Raw genomic sequence first — 20,637 nt, 5'->3', positions numbered from 1 at the left:
ATATTGAGTAGTTATATTTTTGAAAGCGTATATATGTATTATATTAAGATACAATCTTGCATCGTGGTGTACCCAGAAGATTGATGAATTCACATAAGATGTCTTCCTTCTTCCCAAAGTTGTGAGCCAGCACTTGTGTTAAACATTTATTGGTATATCTTTCTTCATCTTTGTCTCATTTCTGGTTCAGCGTCAATCAATTATATGGAAAATACCCCATTTCATTTTTAGAATATTACCAATCAATTAAGCACCGACACATCGTCTTGATTAAAAATCTAATGGTTTTTTTTTCTTTTTTTTTTTTTCTTTTTTCTTTTTTTTTTTTTTTTATAACTACGTGAATATTTCCTTATACTTATTATAATGCTATTACACAATGTTTATATTTACGTATATTATATCATTTTATAATATGCATATTTTGTAAAAGAAGAAGAAGAAGAAACGTAAGTGTATTAATATAATTCTACTGAATCTTATAATGTGAGCTTTTTTTTCTTTTTTCTATTTTTTTTTCTTTTTTTTTTTCTTTTTTTTTTTTTAACTGAAATAATAAACACACGAATTACCGCATAAATCATATTATCATCGTATTTACTATATAAGGTTGAATGCAAAAAAGATATCATATATATCTTCCTACTAAAAACATTGTCAACATCTTTTATGAATCTTGATTGGACAAAATATGTCCATTGTAATTACAAGCGGTAGTTCCTTTTAATTTTTTTTTTTCTTTTCTTTTTTGAAATCGAACAAGACTACGTTGAGGATCACAATGTTGTGGGTTATCCTTATCATTCCACTATATTGTTCTCTTCAAATCCGTTTAATGTCTTGACCGATGCGAAGAGTCTCCTCTTTCATCACGACGATCTCTTTCCCGTTCCCGTTCTCGTTCACGTTCAGGTTCTCTTTCTCGTTCAGATGGTCTTCGGCTTGATTCTCGTTCTCGATCTCTGTCTCGTTCACGTTCCCTGTAGCGATCGTCATAATACCTACACAGGACACGTCAGCCAAATTATCTTACTTTAATGTTGAACCCTATATCTTACGTCTCTTCGTATATCGCTATTTTATCAAACAATAACTATTTAAATTATAAATTACATTTATTCCCTGATAATTTACAAAAAAATATTTAAAACAAACAACTTCCTCCTGAGATAATTTTAATCGCACGCTTTTTTTTTTTTTTTGTTTTTTTTTTTTTTTTATATATATTACATATTTATACTTTTTCTATTTTTATTTTCTTATAATAAAAATATATATATATATATATTAAAATATATAATATATACACATAAAATATCCAATTCGTATATTGACAAGAAAAATAAATTGGAGTGTCAAATAATTTTGCGCAAAGAAATGTTTTCAATGATTATCTGAAATGATTGAGAGAATATGTTAAAATTAATCCATTGTTGTCTATTGTTGTTTTCACTTTAACGATACATTTTTAAGAAAAATCTAAAACAAATATTACTTGTAAAAAAAAAATAAATTCTCTTTATTATAAATAATATATTCTTCTTGTATATATCTATTGGTTTGATATATAACATTTGGTAATTAAATAGGAAAGGTATACCATACCCATTAACAAAATATAATGGAAATAATAAAGAGCACAGAATTGTACATGGCAATGTACATTTAATCTCTTAAACATGTTATCATGTTGCAGGTATACTTCAAACTTATTATTTAATAATTATAGGCCATGATATATTTTTATTATAGTTTTTAATTTCTTTAAATGGTAATATGTGTGAGTTACAAGTTATAATATGGCATCGCTTTAATATGCTTTTTATATTCGTTTAGTTTCATGTTTACTGACAATATGTATTTGTGATACATGGGACTTGTATTTACATGCATTCATTTTAAGAAAAAAAAAGGAGATTACCTAGACGCCTTGGAAGACGAGACAGGAGCCGCCTCTGGCGGTTCTTCTTTTACTCTTGGCCTGGCTGACTGACGTGTCGTACTAATGAAAAATGCATATTTTGTGTTATGATTTTTTAATACTAATTTACCAGGCTTCTAATTTGTTAAGAGAAAATATATTAAGTAAAATTTGTACTTTAGTTATATATATATATTCAATATTTTTAAATAAAAATCAAAATAAATGAAGCCTATGTAAAAATATATATATATATATACATATATATGTAAAGAATTATTGCATCTTTTCTTATTATGCATATATTAAATCAATTTGTATGTAACTTATATTTGTATCTTACAATTATCTTTTTTAAAAATTATATTTTAAAAAAGAACGTGACATGTTTAAAAAAAATATATATATATATACATATATATATATAAATATACATGTATGTATGGTGCATGTGCAGTAAAATTGTTTTAGATAAAATATAGCATAACCATTGAAAATGCAATTAAACTGCATATGTACATTATGTTGATTGTATTTAAGTGTCGATATTAAATTTAAAAAAAAATGAAATGTATATGAAAGAATGATTTAAATTTATATTTATATCTATATAATTTTTTGGTAGTACTTTAATATAAAATACTAATTCTAATATTTCATATCATTTGAACGACATAGCATCATATTCATAATACATATATGCATGTTAGATAAATCATTTTCTGTGATATTTCAATAAAATAAATGTATCATCGGTGTATTACCAATATAATCAGACTTTAAATTTGTATAAAAATCTTTCTTTAAAATAAAAAATAAAGATGCAGTAAATATCTAATTATTTGATAATACTCTTTAACAAATGTAGAAGACATAAAAATAAATATAATTAATTGACATATTTTTCAAGTTTTTATATTCGAGTACTATTGCTCATACGCTAATATAAAATCTTTATTTAATAATAATTAAAAATGACTGTGTGTGTTAATACATTTTATCACATTTCTAAAATAAAGATAAAAATAATGCTTTCTTAAAAATAAAATATTCTTCTATCAAATTTTTCAATTATATTTTAAAAAGTTTTTGTTACTTTTTGTAAATTTATGTTCATTAGAAATATAATAAATAAAATCTATTAGATTTTGTTTAAATAATAAAATCTTCTATATTCATATATTCATATATTTAACGATTAATTAAAAAAAAAATTAAAGAAGATAATTATTTTGGCTTCACCATAGAATCATAAATAATAAACATATATTTCTTTGAAATTTTCATTGCATTTAAATGTTTATTTGTCTATATATATATATATATATATATATATATATATATATATATATATATATAGACAAATAAGTATATATATATATATATACACACTCTAGATCGAGAGATTATACATTTATATCAAAATATATCTTACCAAGAAGTACTACCATGAATGTATATATTATTTCACCGCATTGTTAAATCTATTTGCTACAATGGTGCTAATATTTCACATATTTAATGACACTCGATAAATGCGGAATCACATTAAAAATAGAAATAAAAATCCGCTTCTATATAAAATTATATGGAATATTTCCGATTTCTATTCATATTAAATTATCTTTTGTCAACATTTGAATAAAATTTATACTGTAGAAAAAAATATGAACTTTTTCCTACAAACGCAAACTGCTTTTAAAAAGATTCAAACGATTGTACATTAAAATAAAGAAATTTAATTCCTAATTTGGTCATTTATATAATCTATTGTTTAATAACTTAATGCTAATTATATTATAATTTAAGGTATATACTGTTTTATTTTATATACCATAGGTACATAATAAGAAAATCGATTCGACAAGTATCAATTGGCCAATAAACCAAAGAAATATTTTGTACTATCAAATTCAGGCTGTTGATCTTACAATCAACTTTTAATAATACGCGTCAAAATTTAACAAGTATATTTATATAATGTAATTTTATCTTCCTAATAAAAAATATAAATAAATATAAAACTTAATTAACCAGCCAGAATTTGACATATATATGCGATGGGTTTTTAGGATATTTTAAATATCATGTTTAATATTTTCAATCCTATTATAATCCGAGTATGTAATACTCTTACACTCAACAACAAACACATTAATGAAAAGTTCACAAATGCTGAAAATCATTCATTTAAAGTATTAACACTGACTTATAAAAAAGTCATTGTGTGTAAACTAACATATTTATAATATTATACAATTAAATGCTAAGTTTCTTTCAAGTTTCTCTTTCACATTTGTATTGATGTCTTATAGAAATTTTATGATCTATTATAGAAAACTTATGATGATTTTTTATATATGTGTCATTAATTGTATATAAAATAATAGACACATGATATTATTTTCTTTTCAAGATTTTAAATATTAAAACTTGACTTTTTTCAATAAATAATCAAACCCACTATATTGAATTTAATCATAAGTTATGATTTTCATGTATTATAACTCACAATGCACCTTCATGAAATTTTTCAATATTGAATTATTTTTGGGTTTAATAATGTATTCTTAAGTAATTTTTAGAATTGTCAACATTTTTTTTTTTAATCTGAAGAGCAAGAACACTTAAATAATCTTGGAATGATCACTATTCCAAATATTAGCATATACTTAGGTTTGTTGCTTAAGACGAATGTAATGTTGCACATGAGTTTATACACTTGAGCTGTACTGTATGTACCCCCATATGGGATGGTTTGCGAGTTGACCAATTTTTAACTAAGTTATTTTAAATATACACGCTATAATTAATTACAATACAAAGTGTGTGATAGAAATAATTTGTTGAAAATTGCGCTTACCTTTCTTCTCTGCTCCTTTCTCTGTATTCCCGATCTCTCTCTCGATCACGGTCTCTCTCTCTGCTGCGTGATCTTTCTCGGGGATACGGTTCACTATAATAACGTTCCCTATCACGGTCACGATCTCTTTCTCTTTCACGATCACGTTCTCGATCACGTTCTCTATCTCTGTCTCTGCTACGTTCTCTATATTCTCGATCACGACTTCTAGATCGTTCACGACGTCTTCTATGACTACGTTCTCTGTCTCGCGAACGAGAACGTTCTATATATATATAAAAAAAAAAAAATAAAAAAAAATAAAAAAAAAACAAAAAACAAAAAAAAACAAATTTTTAACATTGTAACATTTCAAATAATTGAAGAAAACAATGTTACACAGTTCCTCGTTATAATTTGATGATAATCTAAAATATTGCATTACTCACCTCTGCGAGCAGAACCATAACTCTTTGTTTCAACACCTCGCAGAGTATCTTGAAGCGAACTGATCAATATTTTGCATCTATCATCTGCAGCTACTTTAGATTGTTTTATTAAAGAAATTGCAGTAACTAAAGTTTCAATGGCGCTTGCATATTCTCCTGCTGCAGCATCCGATACTGCTCTGGCTATAGCAGAAGAGGACACTGTTCTATTGCGTCCCATTATTTCTTCAAATTCTTGATCTGTAAGCGGAGGAGGACCTTCAGGACGATGATCAGGTCCTGGTGCACCATAAGGTGGCTAAAAGTACGTTTACATAAAACTTATTAAGATTAAAGCTTTTAAGGTTAAATATTTTTTCTTATATAACTTATACCTGTGCTGCAGGTGGCCCATAGCCGTGCGGTGGTACATGCGGTGGTCCATGGGGTGGACCATGCGGTTGCCCATGGGGTGGTCCATGAGGTGGTCCGTGAGGCGGGCCATGAGGTGGACCATGAGGAGGACCAGGAGGTCCTGGAGGATGTTGTCCTGGATGTTGATGTGGTGGTCCTTGTGGAAAAAATGCTGGATTCACATGCGGTGCCGGCCCTCCTGGAGGTCCTTGAGGTGGTCCCTGAGGAGGTCCACCATGTCCAGGAGGAGGACCACCTGGACCTGGTAACATTCCTGATCAATATTGACTTTAGGGTGTAACAGCATATATAATTACTTTATATACGCTACTAGGGATGTTTTTATGTATACATCTTTCTATATTTTTAGTATATTTTTTGATTCGTTTGGGCCTAATATTTTCTTCTTTATAAATTATATCAAGTCGTATTCTTGTTAAAACATTCATGCAATTAATTTAGCTTTCTGTGAAATAAAAAGAAAAATAAATACATTAAAGATAATAAAAATATCTCATTTCAAAAAATAAATAAATAATGGGTTAATATTAATGTGTTATTTTTTTACAAATTACATGAATGTTACAAACTTAATTGTAATTATTTGTTATACAAATATAGTTATTTGAAACACCTTGTATCTTTATGCACATGTTAAAAGTGAATTTCCCTCAATATCATGCACTACTATAACAACTGACACGGAATGACATTAATAACATTTTATGAACGTTTCAAAACTCTCACCACCCATAGAACCTGGAGGAGGTCCTCTCTGTGGTGGCCCTTGGCCAGGTTGTGGGCCTTGCATATGTTGATGTTGAGGGAAACCTGGTGGTCCCTGAGGCCCATGATGCATTCCTATGCACATTGAATAATCTTGTCAGCATATATATTTGGAAAAACATATGTGTACTATTGTACAGATTATAATGCTAACTTGGGAACACACAAATGTGCAATTATAGAATACCTATATTTATATCACGAATAGAAAAAAGCATATAAATCCAAGATGTTTCAAATGTCTAATCGTAACGCGATTTCTCTTAATAATTTACAAACCTGGCGGTCGATTCCATTCTGGTCGTGGCTGAGCACCCCTGGGGTCACCTGGAGGTCCTCCAGGATGTCCAGGTGGTCCACGAGGAGGACCCTGACCAGGGGGTCCAGGTGGACCACCATGAAATTGCTGAATGAGAGCAAAGAAATAGTTTTACTTTATATATCCATTTTCAAATGGTATTTATTTATATTTTTATAAATGGTAATTATTGAAAGGATAAAAATAACTTTATATATTCATAATATATACAGAAACAAAGAATATAAAGTATATATAAATACATATATATTATTAATATACTCTCATGGAAGTGTAATAATCAAGATAAAGAAGTTGTTAATCTTAAAAATTGTATTTCAGTAATTTATTATCAAAGCCAGTTAGTTATTTACTATGTGCCAATTTCATGCAATAACCTTCATATACTCTAATTGTACTTTGTTAATTATATAGGAATTTTATTGTTGTTTTTCTTTATAGTTGCTTTTGTTTTTCAATGGAGATAAAAAAAAAAACAGAATCTCATAAGTTATTTATGATATATGGTAACTGGCTTCTTAAAGGTCTCTTATTAACTCTGTTTATAATCTAAAACATGTAAGTACAAAAAATATTCAAACTTATATAATAATTATTAAGTTTTTGAACAATATAATCTATATTAATTTCTAAATAAAGAAAAAAAAAATCTAAAAGAACTTACAACTTTGCAGAATCTTAGTTTATTTGGTTATCTATTATATATGTTTTGATTTTTCATATATAAAGAAAAGGATTTTTAGAAAAATTTCTATAAATATAGAAATTGTAATGCAATACGAGATTTTGCTCGACTTGAACATTTTTCAAAGAAACTTTTGATGAAAATATATAAGAAATATAGCCATATAAAATGTATTGGCAAGAACTCTTTTTATATAATTCCTATAATTTTATATAATTTATATAATATTAATTTTATATAATATTTAATATATTATTAAATTTATATGTACTTAACAAACTATACAATGTCTATTACATTTCATGCTATTTATATCTATCACATACCATGCCTGGTGGTCTGTGCTGTCCAGGTCCTGGTCCTGGAGGTCCTTGCTGTGGCGGGCCACCAGGTCCACTTGGACCTCTTGGTGGTCCAGGTGGACCATTTGGTCTAGGACTGTTCCATGGTGCTTGCTGATATCCTGGTGGAGGCGGGCCTTGATTAGGATGTCCAGGTAAAGGATGATGTGGTCCAGGACCCGGACCCATAGGCGGTCCATGCATTCGAGGTGGACCTTGTTGGCCAGGTCCACCAGGTCCAGGTGGCCCCATACCTGGTGGTGGCATTCTTTGTGGTCTAACACCCTGGGGAGGACCCATCATCATTCTAGGACCATGATTTTGTTGAGAATGTTGAGGATGTTGTGGATGTTGTGGATGTTGTTGATGAGGAGGCATAGGCGGCTGATGTTGGTGCGGATTATGAGGGCGCTGACTCTGACTTTGCTGAGGAGCAGGTGCTGGTCGTGTCTTGCATTGAGATTCGAACTAGTAATACAAAAAGTTTATTACTTATATTTTATTTATTTTACTTCTTAACTTTTATATTATTTATCTAAGACAACATTTATTTACCTGATTTAAAGCTTGTTTCGTTGGAAATGTTACAACTGGATTTTGGCCATGTAATTCTTTTTTAGGTAATCTTTCCATACAGATTCTCATGCTTTGTTCTGAGCCCAGAGAAATTACACAGAAACCTTTAGATTGTCCATTTGCCCTATTTTCAAAGAATTTTACTTCAACAAAATCAGATACACCGATACTTTGGACCGCATCAGTTATGTCTTGATCACTTGTCCACTGTGAAAATAATAGAAACATAGCTTTCATAATCTAATTTTATAAGTATATATTTAAATGCAAAGTATATTTTAAATTTAAACAAATCAAAACAAAAATAGATAAATAAAGTATATATTGTTATATACCCAAGTTAAATTCCCAATGTATAGTTGATGACGTCTTCCTATTTGATTAGGTTGGATGTTGTTCCCAAGCTGATGATAAGGTGCATTCCCATTAGTTTCCTCATTTGTAGATGTAGTATCACCTCCTCCATCCCCAGTATTCCCACTGGAAACACCACCATTACCGCCTGCTGGGGCTGCGATTACATCGTCGTACAAATCCACACCATCGCCAGCAAATTCGTCCTAAAGCATATTCAAAGAGAAAATATATTGTTAAATAACAATGTAAATATTAATGACAATCTGTGTTATAATTTACCACGTAATAAAGCATATGCTCTGGCAGCCACCAAATACTTGCTTTAATGCAAACTTAGAGTTGATAAATTTAATAGAAATTTATTCACATGTAATGGTACACGCTTTTAAAATATTTTCTTTTCTCAATGAGATAAAATTTTCATTATAGATTTAGATTTCACATGCAGTGCAAATGCAGTGCTCCATACAACTAAAATTTGATAATCGAAGTGGAAATAATACTACGACATTTTTGCCTTACCGCTAACACCATTTTGATTTTCCTGCTGGAAACCTCTATTACTCGTATTTGTGCTAGGTCCGAAGTTTTTTTACGCGTATACACAAAACGCACTATTTATGAAACGTAGCTTAGAAAAAAGTTTTCGCGTATTCCGATTGCTTTCACACAAAAGCAGATCACGATAATACTGGTATTACGGGCATAAGGGCTTCGCAGAGTTCATCGAGCGATCGTTAACATCGCTCCTCCATGACGCCGAACACTCCGATATACTAACGCGTATTTTTATCACTATCGGCTATTGATTTTTTTTAATATTCTCGCTCTTAATAATTACGAATAATATTCAACTCTGTATTATTATCAAAGATAAGATCGAATTACCTGCGCGAAATCTTGCTCGAGATCATCGGCGTACAAATCAATGTCACCGTCCGCCATTTTACGCACACCGACGCTAACTGCAGCACCAAGCCCATCAATTTCCTTCCTCGATTCAGAGGTTAGTACTCGAACGCCCTCTTATACGTGTAAAAGGCGGTCTAAAAACACAAGTTAACACACACATTTTCATTGGCAGGAAAAAATTAAAACGTGGTTGTATTATAACGCGCGTTAATTAAAATTCTTAATCGATACTAAATTCCTATAAATAGAAATAAAGTCAAAACTTGTGATACCTTCTCGTAAGAATAATCTATAATAATAATAAAAAAACAGGGTTATTAGAGGTGCATACTTTGCTATCGTGTTAGAAATAAGAATTCCCTATAGGCACAGTTATCAACACAGTTATTAGTCAACTTGAAATAGCTCGATATCGTGAATTTCAAATTTTCAGTTACCAGATGTCGTTCTCAAAATGGCCCTTGTCCCGAACGTCAACGAATCACTTTAATCCTTTTTAAATTTTACATTTTATCGATCTCATTTGGCATCGACCAATAAAGAAGAAGAAACGAAAACAAACTAACAAAATTGGTCCACAATTTTGTGATCAAAGAATGAATAAGAGTGAGCAAGTATGAGCTAAACTTTATGTTTTCTCAGATTGCCAATGAATTGTGTATAACCATAAATCTGATTCTATCTAATACCAAGCTGTCAAAACGATAGAAATGAATGGATATTAATAATTCTACCTACTTAATAATATACAATAGGTATTAAATATATTTGTAATGTCTTTGACACATTTATCAAGTGGAAGATTAAATGTTGCTCTTATACAAGAACAAGCAAGAAAACAATTGTTACATTTTCTTGAACAATGTGATGGTACAAAGGTAATAACTGATTGTATGGATATTAAATTTTTTTCTTTTTTTTTTTTTTTTTTTTTATCCTACATATAATTCTACTTTAACAGGCAATTATTTGGGATCAATCACTTGGCGGTCCAATTGGACTTGTTGCAAAATATAATCTGTTAGAGGAACACGATGTTGTCAAAATATATCCATTATGTGGAGGAACATTATCTATACCTTCCAATATTGCAAATATTATATTTATCACTAGACCCCAATTAGCTTTGATGGATTTAATAGCTGAGAATGTACATGGGTATGCGTTATATAAAATTATTTCAATAATTTTTAAAATATCTATATTATAATATGTATATGCTTTAACAGAGAAGAGGATAAAAGACCTCGTAAGGAATTTCATTTACTTTTCGTACCAAGGAAAAGTCTGTTATGTCAAAAGAAACTTCAAAATCGAGGTGTTTTTGGCAGTTTTACATTAATAGAAGAATTTAAATGTGATATATTTCCATTTGATAGCGATCTTCTTTCTATGGAACTTAATGATTCATTCAAAGAATTTTATTTAGAAAATGATCCTACTTGTTTATATGAAGTAGCTCAAGCTATTCAAGGTCTACAAAGATTATATGGAAAGATTTCAAAGGTTACAGGTAGAGGACCTGCTGCCGCTAAAGTATGTGAATTATTGGAAAGATTAAATCGAGAAGAAGAAGATAGTAAAATGAATGTATTACAACCAACACCTATAGAACATTTATTATTACTAGATAGATCTGTGGATTTATTATCACCCTTAGTCACTCAATTAACTTATGAAGGTTTAATAGATGAGATATTTGGCATAAAATACAGTAAAGTATTTGTTAGAAATTACTTTTCTTCGTTATAATTTTATTTATAAAAATTCTGTATATGTATAATCCGATATCAAATGAATAAATTTCAGATACTGTACAGTTGCCTGCCAGAAAATTTCATGATTCTAATGATTCTCCAACTGTAATGTCTCTCAATGAGAAAGAACAAATTATACTTAACTCTGGAGAAGAATTGTTTACTGAAATTAGGTAAATATAAATTTTTTGTATTCTTTGCAATAGGATTTATATTTTTACGATTCGCAGAGATAAAAATTTCAATGGAGTAGGTCCGGTGCTTAGTAAAAAAGCTAAAGTTATTTCTTCACAATTTGATGAGCGACATGGGGATAAAAGTGTTCAAGAAATAAAACAATTTGTTGCTAAACTACCACATATGTTGGCAACAAAACAATCTTTAGCAAGGCGTAAGTTATTCAAAATGATGTGTTAAAAGTTTTAAATATTCTTAGAAATAACATAGGTTTTTTCAATAGATACAACGATAGCAGAGATGATAAAGGAAGTCACTGACTCCAACAGCTTTTTAGAATCTTTACAAGTCGAACAAGAACTTTTAAATTGTATCGATACAGACAAACCCAATTCATATATAGAAGATTTAATAGCACAACAACAACCATTGCTCAAAGTGCTTCGCCTTCTTTGTATACAATCATTGACAAATTCTGGTTTAAAACCAAAATTATTAGATTATTATAAAAGAGAAATAATACAAACTTATGGATATCAACATTTACCAACGCTTTTAAATTTAGAAAAAGCTGGTTTGTTGAAAGCACAGCAATCCATACGTCAATACACTGTATTGAGAAAAGCATTACGCCTTACAGTAGAAGATGAAAGCGAAATAACACCCAAAGATATTAGTTACGTTCATTCTATATATGCACCTCTTAGTATTAGGTTGGCGGAACAATTAATTCAACCAAATGGTTGGCAAGGATTAAACGACGTAATGGGTTTATTACCAGGACCTACCGTAACCAATGTTTCATACAATTTAGCGTTTACAGGAAGAAGTATGAATCTTTTATCACTTAGAAGAAAAGTATGATATTTAAAACATAATAATTAACCTTTTTATAGGAAATTCTATTACTAGCGAAGATTCAAACTCAGATCCTCCAAAATTAGTTTTAGTATTTTTTATCGGAGGATGCACATTTGCAGAGATATCAGCTTTAAGATTTTTATCTCAACAAGAAGATCGTAAGTATAATATTAATGATTAGAATCGATAGATAATGAAAAAAAAAAAAAAAAAGAAAAAAAAATATATAAAATAACTTTCTTTTAGTAAATGTCGAATTTATCGTGGGGACAACAAAGCTTATAAATGGTAATACATTCCTATCGTCATTAATGGAAAACATGGAAAACATTTGATTTAATAAATGACAAATAAATATTTCTATATCTTATCCCAAAACAAATGTGTCATATATATAATATATACATACGTATATTCTATTTATAGATTTAATTAAAGCACAGGTATAAAAGCTGAACAGTAAAATTAAATATATGAACTTCTAATAACAAAAATAACAAAAACTTCAATTTCATTATTTTCTACAACCCAAAAAGAAAAGCTTCATTGATTTATGATTAAACATTAAATAATATAAAATTGTTACGAACCAATTAGGCCGACGAGCGTATTTTATAATCATCGACAGAAAAGATGGAATAACTTATGGACATTTCGCGGGTACGATCGTTGAATGTTTCCAAAAACGAGTAACGAATTTGAATTCGGTAACGGTAGGGGGTACTAATATAAGAAGAAAAGAAGACAGGAGTAACAAAAAAAAAAAAGAAAAAAAAAAAAGACGTTTCGCATTTACCGGCGATCCAAGTACCATTTAGTTACAAAGTCTACCAACGTAGAGCGCCACAGATCATCGACAGACGGCTCGACAGTCGTAACAGAACACGACGGTATAGGAAAGCGAAAAGGCGTGAAAAAGTTTCGCGAAATTCTCTTAGGCATCCGGGCAAACGGTCTGTGTCGTGCCGTGTATCGCGTCGAGATTGCCACTGCAGTTTTTCTCGTCGCGTCTCGTGCGCGCGTGTGTGTGTGTGCGTGCGTGCGTGCGTGCGTGCGTGCGTAAGTTTGCGTGACACGTACGGGGCGTGTACGTCGTTTTCCGGGGTGCGGTGCATTTCTCATAGGACGAAAGATCTCACGGATCCACCGGATCTTAATATGTTTGAAGGATCATCGTGGTTCAGAAAAAAGAGCTGCCTATCGTGAAGTGAATTTTCTTCAAGTTGCGCGCATGCCTCCGTGCTGCTCACTCACTCGCCATTTTGGAGGTGAATATTATTTTTTACCCTCTTTGCAATCGCAATGAAGGAGTAAGAAAGAGAGAGAGAGAGAGAGAGAGAGAGAAAGAGAGAGAGAGAGAAATCGTTCGTGAACTTGAACCGCATTTCGCCGGGAAGCAGTCGTTCGTCCAGGACACGGGGATGTCATTCGACCAATGCGGACGCATGACTTGTCTCCTTGATCGCAGTGACGACGACGACGAGGACGAGGACGATCTTCCTCTATGCCATCACCAATTCCTCGTCTGTCTCTTTCTTTCGTCTTTCTTTAATTTTCCTTTCCTCTCGTCCTTCTCATTTTCTCTCCCTCTTTCTTTCTCTCTCTCTCTCTCTCTCTTTTTCTATCTGTCTATCTCTATCTCTCTCTCTCTCTCTCTCTTTCTCTCTATATCTTCCTCTCTTTCTCCCTCGTTCTTCTTTTCCCCTGTCTCTCTCTCTCTCTCTTTTTCTCTCTATATATCTATCTATCTATCTCACTCACTCTCCTCTCTTCTCCTCTTCTCTTCTCTTCTCTTCTCTTCTCTTCTCCTCTCTTCTCTTCTTTTCTTTCTTTCTTTTTCTTCCCTATCTTTTTCTGCGTTCGATGCCTCGCTCGCTTGCTCGGACGCGATCGTCCCGAATGAAGAAGACCCAACCCTCCTTACGCCCGCATTTTCCGTCTCCTGCGAATTTAACGCGAAACTCGTCATACTCGTTGTTTATTCGGCCGATCAACAATTCGATAACACCCTCTTTATTTCTTTATTACGGCGCACTTCCCCCCCACGAAACGCCAAAATAATTCTCTTCGACGATTTCACGTGTGAGCGCGGAGAATGCGCGTTCTCGACATACCACCACTTCTTCGACCGCCTTAGGTTCACGATTCCCTCGCCTTAAAAGTAAACCCTTTTCCGGCGATTCGATTCTTAACAAGGATTCTCGAAGAATACGTGTTGTGTTTGCACGATCAACAAGGATAATGATGATGATAATTATGATGTTGATGTATGATAATCATCGTAATTCTTTCATATTTAAATTATTAATTTTCAATGTGTTTTATCTTTGAGTGATATATATATATATATATACACATATACGATGATGTTAAATGTTTTTCTATTCTCTTACAATCCTTGTTGATCCAAATTCCTTATTGTTATTGTTTCAAGATCTTGAATCGTCTGTAAAATTTTCTCTGATATTTTTCTTTTTTCTTTTTCTTTTTTTCTTTTTCCAGATATAATGTTATTCCTGGGAATGGATTGACAGAGAATTGATAAAGATTAAAGGATTAGAAACATCTTTTATTATTAAATAAAGAGGCACGGTGTCTGTGAAATAGGCCTCGGCCATTAATTCATCAATTTCTCTACTATGCCAGCTGTTTCAAGACCCGGTAGCCTTAAAGATCCAGAGATCGCAGAATTGTTTGAGAAAAATGATCCGGAGAAGATATTTGAAGACCTTCGGGAAATTGGACATGGTAGCTTTGGAGCTGTCTATTATGCCCGATGCCTGGTTACCAAAGAAATCGTTGCTATTAAGAAAATGTCATACTTGGGAAAACAAACGGTTGAAAAGTGGCAAGATATTTTAAAGGAAATTCGTTTTCTTAGGCAACTCAATCACCCAAATACTATAGAATATAAGGGTTGTTACCTCAGGGACCACACTGCCTGGGTATGCAAAAGAAATGAATTAGAAATTATTATTATAATTTATATTATAATAAGAAATTATTAACTTTTTATTTTATTGAAATGGTCTTTCTTGGAATCTTTTTTTTTTTTTTTTATATATATATATAGTTGGTGATGGAATATTGTCTTGGGTCTGCATCAGACATTATAGAGGTACATAAAAGACCTTTAAAGGAAGACGAAATAGCAGCAATCTGCGAAGGAGTTTTACGTGGTTTACATTACCTTCATTCTCTTGGAAGAATTCATCGGGATGTTAAAGCAGGAAATATTCTTCTCACCGAAAATGGAACAGTAAAATTGGCAGATTTTGGTTCTGCTAGTATAAAATGTCCAGCAAATAGCTTTGTAGGAACTCCATATTGGATGGCACCAGAAGTGATATTAGCTATGGATGAAGGGCAATATGATGGTAAAGTGGATGTATGGTCATTAGGAATTACATGCATTGAACTAGGTATGTTTATTTTAATGTTACTAACTCTTATTACTTTTCAATATAAATGTGTAAAATTATATATATATATATATATATATATATATATATATATATATATATATAAATATGTATAATTCTAATTATTTTAGCTGAGAGAAAGCCTCCTTACTTTAATATGAATGCCATGAGTGCTTTGTATCATATTGCACAAAATGACACTCCAGCTTTGAATTCACCAGATTGGACTGATGTTTTTCGACATTTTGTTGAAGTTTGTCTTACAAAAAGTCCTAATGAAAGACCAACATCTGGTACACTGCTGTCTGTACGTTTTTGCTATATATTATGAATATACAATTGTTAAATTGATTATCTATTTAAAACAGTTGATATAAATTCTTTATTTTGATGCTTCTTAATATAAAACTATTGTACTGTCTGGTTGATTATCTTCTTATAGATTTTCTATTTTATAGCATCAGTTTGTTACAAGAACACGTTCTCCACAAGTCTTAATAGATTTGATTCAAAGAACAAAAGCTGCTGTTAGAGAACTAGACAATTTAAATTATCGTAAAATGAAAAAGATTTTGATGATAGATGCATGTGAAACTGAAAGTACAGTTGGGGATGCTGATGGTGTGTATATTATCAATATCATTATTTAAAATCTTCCTTTATATCTTTAATAATATAAAATTTTTATTTAAGATACTCCTGATGAACAAACTGGTGGCGATAGTAGCAAAAGTAATTCAATTACCTCAGAACATTCAATTCATTCAATGGGAGTATCAGCGAGTTCTCAAAGTTCCTCCACAAACAGCTTACCACTGCCTAATGCAGATTCAAATGACTATTCCACTGGTTCTGTTAGAAATCGACATAAAATAACAAGTGGTGGTGTCACAGCTAATCTGCTGGAACATGGTGCCAATAATTTTGCAACCATTAGAACGACATCAATTGTGACCAAACAACAAAAGGAACATATGCAAGAGGAAATGCATGAACAAATGAGCGGTTATAAGAGGATGAGGCGAGAACATCAAGGAGCTTTGGTAAGTTTCAAGATAATATTTGTATTGATATTTAATGATTAATGTTATAATTTTAACTTTATTTATAGGTTAAATTGGAAGAACGTTGTAAAATGGAAATGGAATCCCATAAACAATTATTAGATAAGGAATATGAAACATTATTGCAACAATTTAGTAAAGAATTGGAGAAGTTACAGCTTAGGCATTACCAAGAATTGGAACGTAAACTTAAACAAAACCAAAATGCGGAAAAGAAACTTCATAAAGAAATTACAAGTAGGCAAGAAGCTGATCGAAAAGCTCTTGAAGCTCAACAAAAACGAGAGTACAAAGTAATTGAATTTTTATTTTGAATCAATTTATATTACTTACTGAAAGATTCTTTGTAAACTTATTATTCTTTGTTTGATTATAGGCATACAAAGAAAGATGGAAAAAAGAACTTTCTCAGGATGAAGTAACACCAAAGCGACAAAGGGATGCTACTCTTCAAAGTCAAAAAGATAATTTAAGGCAAATGGAAGCACAGGAAGAACAACGCTTAGCTAGAGGACAAAGAGAATATCTTGATCTTGAGATTCGTAAATTTAGAAGAAAAAAGTTGCTTATCTTTCACAGTCTTGAACAAGAGCTTTTACGTGAAGTTAGTAACACGTTATTTATGTTATTTATAAATTTTATTGATTACGTATATTCATTTATTAAATATGACTTTCAAATTCATATTTTAGGAATTGAATAAAAGACAACAACAATTAGAGCAAGCACATGCCATGCTGTTACGGCATCATGAAAAGACTCAAGAATTAGAATACAGACAACAAAGAGCAGTGCATGCTCTTAGAGAAGATCAAGTTCTTCGACAACATGCTACTGAACTTTGTAATCAACAGGATTATATGCAACGGGCTGAACGTGATTTACGTAAGAAACACGCACTTGAACTTAAGCAACAGCCAAAGAGCCTCAAGGTAAGAAATATCATCTAAAACCCGTCTCTTAATTTATAATAAGTTAAATTTTAAAATAGAAAAAAAAATTTATATATATTTTCTTTTAATATTAATTATTTCAGCAAAAAGAAATGCAAATTCGCAAGCAGTTTAGGGAAACTTGTAAGATACAGACAAGACAGTATAAGGCATTAAAAGCACAGATATTGCAAACAACTCCAAAGGATGAACAGAAAGCAGTTATAAAGAAATTAAAAGAGGAACAGAGGCGAAAACTAGCACTTTTAGGAGATCAATATGAACAAAGTATTGCTGAAATGCTTCAGAAACAAAGTATACGGTTAGATGAATCGCAGGAAGTCCAGTGTCATAATCTTAAGGTTAAATATTATATATATATATAATATTTATATATAATATTTATATATATATATATATTGTTTACATACAAATATTTCATATTTATTAGAATGTTCGAATTAATTAGAATTAATAACTCTGTTGGATGTTAATTTTAACGGAAATATAATTACATTTTCAATAGGAAAGGTTAAATTATGAATTAGAGATTTTGATCGCGTATCAGTCTAAAAACAAGATGCAAGCCGAAGCACAGAGAAATCGTGAACGACGTGAATTAGAAGATCGTGTATCTGTGAGACGAGCTTTACTTGAACAAAAAATGGAACTCGAAACGCAAGAATTTCTTCGCGAGCGCAGCGAACGAATACGTTTGTTACATGAAAGACAAGAACGTGAATTACAACAATTTGACGAGGAAAGTGCAAGAATAGGATTCAGGTAAATATTTGTCAATATACTTTTTATATCTATAATTTGTAAAATATAAAAAATAAAAAAAATAAAGATTAATATCCTTAGGTTTATTATTAACTTATTAATATTTTTGCATTTTAGACAACTTTTATGATCACCGACTCATATGTGTGAAATGATATTTTATAAAAATAGAAATTATATGTCTAGTTTATCATTTAGTCATTTGAGATATTAAAAGACATATTTTATTAGGTACTATTTCGAAAATTTTTTTCAATTACATAATTTTCAAGAATAATTAATATACTTAATTTTTCTGTGTTCGTATTATTATGAAAAAATAATTTTTAAATATTTCAAATCAACATGTCAAAAAAAAAAAAAAAAAAAAAAAAAAAAAAAAATATATATATATTATATATATATGACTTAGATCACTTTCATAATCATTGGTCCATATATTACTAAACTCTATTCTAATAATTTGATAGATTTATATTATAAAACTTATCAATATGTTGTTAACATTATTTCAGTGCTCTGGCGATAGCAGAAGCATCAAAAGAATCGTATCCAGATGATGAAAGCCTTAGTGGCTCAATGTTAAGTCTGGCTCACAGTAATAGCTCTACATCCTTCCCCCCTAATAGTCTTTAATTTTAATTATATTAATAGAATATGTATGTATGTGTCTGCCTGTAGTAAGTACATAATGAGTCTCCCGATCTATAGTTCTATGACTTATACGGATGAAACAGTGGTTGACTCATTGCGTGCATTAATTCAAACCTAAAAAAAAGTTTTTAGGATTGGAAATGTGTATTGGACTGAAGTTAATCTATTGGGATACTTCTTTATTATCAAAATGTCAACACAGAAGCTCTTGGTTTGAAGAAATATTCCTTCATATTGAAGGAAAATTTAGATGCTTTTTGCAGCATTGTAATTATTAATCTCATCCTCTATCATATTTAAAAAAAAAAAAGAAAAAAAAAAGAAAAAAAAGAAAAAAGAAAAAAAAAAGAAAAGAAAAAGAATAACATCGGAAAAAAAGCAATAACAATTTATCTGACTCTCAATGTCTCTTATAAATAAATTTAAAGAATTTTGAATGATTTCAATTCTCTTGAATTTTTCGTATTGTCTTTATAAATTTATAGCTCGATTAGAGAAAAGGTATTTTAAATTTATTCATTTATTATAATGAATATTGACCATTATATAAAAATTGAGAAAAAGAAAAATAAACAACAAGGCCGAATTTATTGTATATGGCTTTATCTAGTTTTATTGTATGAAATTGAAAATTAGTAATGAAGATAATTTTTAATTTTTATTTTATAACATGATTTAAAAAATTGTTGACAATATTAAAAGCTGAATACGAAAACTTATTAAAATCGAGTTTATATTACTTCCAAACATATAATATATATATATTATATAATTATAACAAACAATATATATATATATATAATATGATTATAAATGACCTTTTCTTAAAAAATTGCTTATTATAAAAATCATTCTTTGTGTTACAGGTTAGTATCATATTATAATAAGAGATAAAAAGATTTGTGTAATCTACATATAATACATGTATATCAATTTTTACCCAAATAATGGTATGATACACAAAAAGATTTTCTTGATATTAAATTCATTTGATATGATATATCAAAAATAATTTCTAATGATACCAATACTACTTCATTGTTTCATGATTTTTATTATTTGTTAAAGAATAATAAGCAAAACTTTTAATTGTATTAATTTTCGTTGGATGGAAAATATACTTATAAAAAATATCTCATAAGTATAAAACTGCCAATGACATCCATATCTGTTGCATAGGTTTTATATATATTTTTTATTAGATACATATTGTGTATGATAAGTAATTGTTTCTATGCTAGAATTGCACTTTTTGGTTTATCTTTTTTCTCTCCTTTTTTATACTTTTTAGAAAAACAACTTTATAATTCATTAACATTGCTTGTAATTGTGATATTTAGATCTTTTATTACATGGTATTCCTCATAGTATACAATTTCATCCAGTACACATTCCAGTTCTATATT

The 20,637-nt window shown here is 30.1% G+C and overlaps 3 protein-coding genes across 11 annotated transcripts; 2 read left to right on the top strand and 1 right to left on the bottom strand.

Moving 5' to 3' along the window:
• Nucleotides 1-428: 428 nt before the first annotated feature.
• Nucleotides 429-13,123, bottom strand: LOC124957180 (cleavage and polyadenylation specificity factor subunit 6). Of its 7 annotated transcripts, none has more exons than XM_047513996.1 (12): nt 12,967-13,123; nt 9,558-9,715; nt 8,648-8,872; nt 8,292-8,519; nt 7,722-8,204; nt 6,671-6,797; nt 6,353-6,466; nt 5,587-5,879; nt 5,213-5,510; nt 4,785-5,049; nt 1,922-2,002; nt 429-1,001 (listed from the first exon to the last, which is right to left on the bottom strand). In XM_047513996.1, the coding sequence occupies exons 2-12, from the start codon at nt 9,612-9,614 to the stop codon at nt 833-835; spliced, it is 2,340 nt and encodes a 779-aa protein (XP_047369952.1). In that variant the 5' UTR covers nt 9,615-9,715; nt 12,967-13,123; the 3' UTR covers nt 429-832. The 7 variants fall into 7 exon arrangements, with proteins under 7 accessions (XP_047369952.1, XP_047369955.1, XP_047369953.1 ...); XM_047513999.1 differs by having other exon boundaries at nt 5,587-5,867; nt 12,967-13,122; XM_047513997.1 differs by lacking the exon at nt 12,967-13,123 and adding an exon at nt 9,854-9,993.
• LOC124957181 (vacuolar protein sorting-associated protein 33A) lies at nt 9,751-12,849 on the top strand. Of its 2 annotated transcripts, none has more exons than XM_047514005.1 (8): nt 9,751-10,459; nt 10,543-10,739; nt 10,811-11,262; nt 11,391-11,511; nt 11,569-11,729; nt 11,799-12,344; nt 12,412-12,534; nt 12,623-12,849. In XM_047514005.1, exons 1-8 carry the CDS (start codon nt 10,355-10,357, stop codon nt 12,709-12,711), a joined length of 1,794 nt encoding a protein of 597 aa, XP_047369961.1. In that variant the 5' UTR covers nt 9,751-10,354; the 3' UTR covers nt 12,712-12,849. The 2 variants fall into 2 exon arrangements, with proteins under 2 accessions (XP_047369961.1, XP_047369960.1); XM_047514004.1 differs by having other exon boundaries at nt 9,757-10,459; nt 10,811-11,295.
• A 120-nt stretch (nt 13,124-13,243) lies between the features above and the next one.
• LOC124957179 (serine/threonine-protein kinase Tao) lies at nt 13,244-19,784 on the top strand. 2 transcript variants are annotated; one of them, XM_047513994.1, is made up of 12 exons: nt 13,244-13,644; nt 14,879-15,321; nt 15,450-15,798; nt 15,930-16,105; nt 16,257-16,419; nt 16,492-16,841; nt 16,910-17,155; nt 17,239-17,466; nt 17,555-17,794; nt 17,899-18,156; nt 18,321-18,577; nt 19,093-19,784. In XM_047513994.1, exons 2-12 carry the CDS (start codon nt 15,016-15,018, stop codon nt 19,211-19,213), a joined length of 2,694 nt encoding a protein of 897 aa, XP_047369950.1. In that variant the 5' UTR covers nt 13,244-13,644; nt 14,879-15,015; the 3' UTR covers nt 19,214-19,784. The 2 variants fall into 2 exon arrangements, with proteins under 2 accessions (XP_047369950.1, XP_047369951.1); XM_047513995.1 differs by lacking the exons at nt 13,244-13,644; nt 14,879-15,321; nt 15,450-15,798 and having other exon boundaries at nt 16,004-16,105; nt 16,241-16,419.
• The last annotated feature ends 853 nt before the right edge of the window (nt 19,785-20,637 follow it).

Source organism: Vespa velutina, chromosome 24 (genome assembly GCF_912470025.1).
Source record: "Vespa velutina chromosome 24, iVesVel2.1, whole genome shotgun sequence".
Lineage (NCBI taxonomy): Eukaryota > Metazoa > Arthropoda > Insecta > Hymenoptera > Vespidae > Vespa > Vespa velutina.
Note: the sequence above shows the minus strand (reverse complement) of the source record. Positions and strands in the feature narration are given on the sequence as shown.